Raw genomic sequence first — 5,715 nt, forward strand, 5'->3', positions numbered from 1 at the left:
ATAAACCGGACATTTATGGTAACCTGCATATGACATGATTGTGTGGTTAAAAACTGATATATGATTTTCAAATTTTGAGTGTAGAAATGTAAGTAAAAGCACAGTGCTTTTATCATGAAAGTGGATAGCACAGCAAGATTTAAAGATCTATAAATCGCCTGAAGATGAAGATTTCATTTCAGCAAAGTCTTGTGGATGCAATAAATTGAAGGATGTTTACAATAGAAAGGGGTTTACAAATGGAAATTGGAGGAACATAAAAATTAGGTTAAACATGAGAGTGTTAAAGAGATAGGAGGATTGTCAGTTGAACATTGTATTTATTACAAAAATATAAATACTGAAAGTCATGAAGAAACTTTAAAGATACTTATTCAAAATTAAGGTACACAAGTCTTGGTCCGATAAGCAGCCTGTTCGCATTAGATTCAGTTGAGATTAAGATTTTTACAAAAATACAAATAATACGTATAGTTCTAAAGGAACTTTAAAAACCAAATAATCATTCAAAATTAAGATACAGTCTTTGTCCAGTAAGCAGCCAGTTCGCATTTTAATTAAGATTTTGATTTCACCTGGAAAAAAATAGATACCATTACAGCAAAGATTTCATAATGGAATTAACTAAAGGATGCAGAAATAACTAAAGACTCACTATTGGGGTCTAATTCATCAGCCGTCCTATCTCTCTTATTGGCGGGATTGCCAGAAGCAGCGAGGGTGGTGTCAGAGACACCAGGGTCGCAACCATTGGCAACCATCAAGTTCATCTTGAGCTGTTATGCAAACAAAATAATAAATACATCAATGTACTGTTTGTTGCAAGAAAACCCTGGACAAAGTGGTAGAAGAGGGGAACTTACAGTTGGCATTAGATGGGTTTTCAGGAGAGTCACCCTTGTTAGATTTATCCACATTTTCTAAAGATGTGTCTGGGCTTAAGACTATTGGGCCTACTTCGGACCACTTATTGTGGGCAGTAACAAGCTCTTCAGCTGTGAAAAAAATTTATAATTGGGACAATTTTGTTGAGATCATGAATATCTGTTAGTTGATGCAGTGCAATTAGAAATATAACTTACAGTGCGGGGCAAGATCAATTCTAAACGAGTTGTCTGCAAGGACCTCTCGGAAACTTATAAAAGGATAATTCTTTTTGGTGATCTGAAGTCGTAGCTCTTTGATATCCTCATCGGTGAAGTTCTGAAGATATTTTGGTGGGAACTGTAACCGCCACTGTTGGTTGTTCTTTCCCTTCAAGATACTCAGCAGCCCATCTCCGTACACTGCATGATGGGTGGCGCCTTCATATCCATTATCATATAGGGCTTGTTAGGCTCCAATTTTGACATGCTGATAAAGCCGCAATGACTGGCATTCTTTGCTGCTACAGCCTTGAATGGACTTCTTTCTGAAAGAAAAGACACTGATTAGTGTTGATTCATTACTAGTTAAGGTCATCAACATCATATTACAATCGATGGCGAAGTACGCCTCGTACATGTGCAATACAAAATCGAGGCAACAAAAATAAAAGAACTGATGTGATTAACAGGACAGATCGAAATAAAATCTATATTGACGAAGTAATCCAACAAAGTGCCAATGAATTACGTTAAAGAATAAAACATCGATATAACAAATAATAGCAGATAAAGTTGTAGCTGCTACAATTATTCATTGACAGGCCGTAGTTTGGACGACAATAAAAAAAAACACATTCGGAATCAGGAATTACCCTCATATTTGCCGTATCTTTCACTGTTTTGGCCCTAGAGGTGGATATATTGAAAACAATGGGAAAATGTCAAGTTTTAAGACTGTTTGACAAACAATACAAATTTAAAAACTGCGCTGGTTCGTTTTTTTTTATTTTTCTTAAGCAAAGCAGAAGGGTGGGGTGTAGTCACGGTGTTGCCCCGTTACAGTCTTTTGTCATGTGAAAGGAGCAAACCTCTAGGGCCGCAGGCCCCCCGCCGGAAGTTAGTTAAGGTAAGAGTCCGGTGAAAAAATTGCAATTTTTGTACAAATATTCTTAAATGAGTTTTTGCCGAAAAAAACAATGTTTCGACCTCTCTCTTTTTGGGAAACCATTTAAAGTTCACGAAACGTCTTTTCTTTTGTATTTTGGATCGGTCTACCTAATGGCTCTTGTAGCTTTTTCGACAAAACCTGTTGTTGATAGAGAACATTTTGTGGAACTTTGAGAAACTTCTTGCGCAACAGGTTGTGAGGTAGAAAGCTGCCCTTTGATTTGTGACTTCCTTTCAGTGTTTTCAAGGACTGATCAGTGAGTTTCTTCTCAATTTCTTCCTAGATTTCTTATAACAGCTCTAAAAGTGGTCAAAATCGGCCAAAAACCTCACTTTTTAGAGGAAGCATTTTAAAAAAATTGTGGATGCTGCCTGAATAGAAAAATTACGAATGTCTCACTGATCAGACCTCAGAAAAAGCTTTAAGAAAACAACTGCCAATGCGTTGGGTCGTACCCTATACTGTGTTGCGCAAGGAGTTCGCCAAAGTTGAGCTATTTTAAACACTCAAATTAGTGTAACTTGGGAACGGCTTGACCTACAGAGGTGAGATTGTGGTCCAAATTACTTTTTTTACGACCCCTACAACATACCAAAAGATAAAGTGTTTTACTGTAAAGCTGTAGAAAAAGTGCATTTCACCGGACCCTTACCTTAACTGAAATATTCAAGGTAGGCCTAAATTACCGGTCACTTCATTTATTTGATTATTATGTTCTTCAGTAAATCGCGAGACTGAAATGATTGGGCCGGAGGTAGGCGTAGGCCCGACCATCGCCGCCGGCAGGCCAAGCAGGCCCGGCCCCTACCGAACAGAGGTGCCGGCGCAGCGAAGTGGAGCTGGCAACTGCGTTTGGCGGGGTCTGCTTGTTTGTTTGTGGTCTTATCAGTCAATATAGCTATTTTTCTTCCTTTCAGCATATTTTATCAAATCCGCGTCATAGTCTCGCTTTATTTCAGGAAGGTAATGCTCTCTAAGCCATCTACGGGTTCGGAAAGTCCTCACTACCTGTAGAAAAACATCAAAAAAACATTGAATATAGCAGTAATGCAGAGTAGAGTTTGGAGGTTATGTTCCGCCCCGCTCGCCCAGCGCCCGCGGTACGTATTGCATTTACTTAGAAGAGACAAACGCAAATGCATGCCCGCTCGTTAAAATCGACTTCCCAAAACACTAAAATAAATAAAATTGTCCGTCAAGGAATTACTTACCAGGCATGTAGTTTTGAAGCCATTCTCGAATATTTTCGTTGTCAAGCTTGTTAACGGAATGTTAGCTTTCACAAAAGCGTGCATAATTGGCTTAATAAATGTTTCTTTATCAATTTTAGCTTTCCTGGCTCTATCAAAGCTGCCCGGAATTGATTCTTGTCTTTTTTTTGTAACTTCCTTCTCTTTATTTTTCTTGTGAATCTCTGAGCTGCAATGCTGGGGCACGACACTTCTCTCCCATTTCACACGAGCGGAACAAGGCCGACACATCATAATTTCGTTCGATCTATCAAAGACATACATGCCCTCTTCCTCGAACTCTCTTGCCCAAGAATCTCGATGGGCGGTCGGGCTCCGCCCGCCAGCCACTGAGCGCTCGTCGCCAGAGCGCCCGGCCCGGCCCGTCTCTTCGTCGATGGGCCGGGTGGCCGCCCGAGCCCGGAGGCGGAGGTTGCTCCGCCCGCATGGTTCGGAACTTTTTTGGCGTGGTGAGAGTAGCTGTCGGTCAGCGCCGACTCGCGCGGACCCGGCGCAGGTGACTTCGGCACTGTTCGGATGTCCGGCCGGTGACTGCCTCCGCCACGCCAAGCCACAGCACCACAGCACACCGCCCATGACTGTCGCTCTCTCTCGCACACCTCAGGCAGCGGGCGGAGCCCGCCCGCCCATATCAGAACTCTGCCCGAGATGCTTCCGTGGTTTCTTCTCTCAATATGTTTTGCATTTTGAAAGCTGTTTGTTGATGCCGCCCACCTCACCTACACCCCACGCTTGTTGGTCGCTGCCTCCTCGCTGCGGTCATTACTCCCCTTCCCCCTCCTACCCCCTCTCCCCCGACCCACAGCGCACTGCAGGCGCAAAGCGGCAAGGCTCTGAAGTACAAGTGCGGGGAAATCTAATACGCAGCTTGGACAAAAGGCGCATTTATCACTGTAATGAGTGATATTTGCGCTCGAACAGTGTTCTTTAAAGCGATTTACCATAATTTTCCGAAAAGATGCAGGATTAGGCGCAGATATTGCATTTCAGGCATAATGCTGCGATCCATAGCAAATAATGCGAAATTATGCGCACCGGAAATGAACTCAGACGGTCACATAGATACTCATTCATTCAATCATTTTTTCATTTCGAAGTGTCTTGGAAAATTATGCGAAAATGCGATCCCATTAAGTGCACATCCCTATTTGTGAAGATATGATCTTGATCTTTATCATGCACCTTTATTATGCAAGATTGAAACAATGAAACCACCGGTGCAATTTGCATGCAGGTCTCTAAGTATAAGAAGATTCCACTCTTCAACGATTGGTGTTGGAGATGCTGAGGACCCACCTGAGGTCAATAAGTCCAGTTAATATGGCAACCAGCACACCGTGAAGGTGAGGGTGCCGTCATATTTTGGTCTTGGAGCCATGACTGCGTGTGTTCATTTGATGTCTCATCTGGCTGTTACTGTAAGAGCTTGGGAACCTTTGCACCACCTTTAACTTTGAATCACATAACCGCAACCTCTTGTGCAAGATCCAGTCTCCCAAAGATGCTGTGAAGCAGGTTGTCACTCGACAACTCGACATCTCCTAGAACTTTGTGTAGTTGCTGCATGCAATCACCAACAACCAACCATATTTGAGGAAATTAGACAAGAACTTCTCAGAATATTATCCAAGACTTGGAGACAAAATGTTCAAGTATTTGATAGTGCTACCCTTTTAGAGGCGAGAGAACATAGAATAGCCACCCAAGAAGAAGACCCATGTCTCCAAAGAGAAGGGTATGTCGTCAGGCTTACAATGAGTACTGTCGTGTTTTACTGAAGAGAAATGTTGAAATGCAATCAACAAGGTACAATCCTGATAGACTACACAACAACACAAATGTGTACACATTTCAAGATACTTTCTGTAAGGTCAAAAAAGATTGTCACTTTCATGAATAATCCTAAAAAAATTTGCGGGATGTTTGTCAATGAGTTAAATATTGCCAACCTTTTCAATAATGCTACATATATTGGTAGAGTGCTCCCAGATGGTCACTTGCTGCACTTCATACCACTCAGTCAGGCAAAGAATTCAGCAGTCTCAATAACTGTGTTGGGTGTGGAAATGCTGTTAGCTGTGCCGTCAAATTATGAGATTGACTGAACTTGGTTCATTTCTCACAAAAATTCCTAGGAATAGTGAGCTCTCTGTAAGTGTTATTTCTCGATCTTGGTTGAAGACCGACTCATGGAGGAGCAAAAAGATAGTACTTGGCTATCATTTTTTCACTCTTGATTTTCTTATGTTAATAGTGGTCCATATTTACAGGAATAAGTGCAATGATGTATTGCTTTCATTTTTGTTTGAACCAGAAAAAAGGTGCATTGTAATTATTCATCTGAACATTGTTTTAAAATTTTTTAGAAAATTTTACATTTGACTCTATTTTATCATTATTGTTGTCTTCAAATAACTTTTGTCTTTGACCA

The 5,715-nt window shown here is 41.3% G+C and overlaps 2 protein-coding genes across 2 annotated transcripts; both read right to left on the reverse strand.

Annotated features, from left to right (window-relative positions):
- Nucleotides 1-300: 300 nt before the first annotated feature.
- LOC127751451 (uncharacterized) lies at nucleotides 301-1,531 on the reverse strand. The gene is made up of 4 exons (XM_052275039.1): nucleotides 1,083-1,531; nucleotides 864-995; nucleotides 656-776; nucleotides 301-575 (listed from the first exon to the last, which is right to left on the reverse strand). The coding sequence occupies exons 2-4, from the start codon at nucleotides 915-917 to the stop codon at nucleotides 448-450; spliced, it is 303 nt and encodes a 100-aa protein (XP_052130999.1). The 5' UTR covers nucleotides 918-995; nucleotides 1,083-1,531; the 3' UTR covers nucleotides 301-447.
- Nucleotides 1,532-2,483: 952 nt separating this feature from the next.
- Nucleotides 2,484-3,738, reverse strand: LOC127751449 (uncharacterized). Its single transcript, XM_052275037.1, has 2 exons — nucleotides 3,246-3,738; nucleotides 2,484-3,042 (listed from the first exon to the last, which is right to left on the reverse strand). Exons 1-2 carry the CDS (start codon nucleotides 3,546-3,548, stop codon nucleotides 2,920-2,922), a joined length of 426 nt encoding a protein of 141 aa, XP_052130997.1. The 5' UTR covers nucleotides 3,549-3,738; the 3' UTR covers nucleotides 2,484-2,919.
- Between the last annotated feature and the right edge of the window lie 1,977 nt (nucleotides 3,739-5,715).

This window comes from Frankliniella occidentalis, unplaced genomic scaffold (genome assembly GCF_000697945.3).
Source record: "Frankliniella occidentalis isolate FOCC.00 unplaced genomic scaffold, Focc_3.1 Scaffold496, whole genome shotgun sequence".
Classification (NCBI taxonomy): Eukaryota; Metazoa; Arthropoda; class Insecta; order Thysanoptera; family Thripidae; genus Frankliniella; species Frankliniella occidentalis.

What these genes read in the sequence shown, in the direction of transcription:
- LOC127751449 (XM_052275037.1), bottom strand. Translation starts at nt 3,548, where the DNA reads ATGTATGTCTTTGATAGATCGAACGAAATTATGATGTGTCGGCCTTGT. An exon ending in GCTTCAAAACTACATGCCTG is followed by an intron (nt 3,043 to 3,245) that starts GTAAGTAATTCC and finishes GTTTTTCTACAG; the next exon opens with GTAGTGAGGACTTTCCGAAC.
- LOC127751451 (XM_052275039.1), bottom strand. Translation starts at nt 917, where the DNA reads ATGTGGATAAATCTAACAAGGGTGACTCTCCTGAAAACCCATCTAATG. An exon ending in AAACCCATCTAATGCCAACT is followed by an intron (nt 777 to 863) that starts GTAAGTTCCCCT and finishes TTTGCATAACAG; the next exon opens with CTCAAGATGAACTTGATGGT. An exon ending in TGATGAATTAGACCCCAATA is followed by an intron (nt 576 to 655) that starts GTGAGTCTTTAG and finishes ATTTTTTTCCAG; the next exon opens with GTGAAATCAAAATCTTAATT.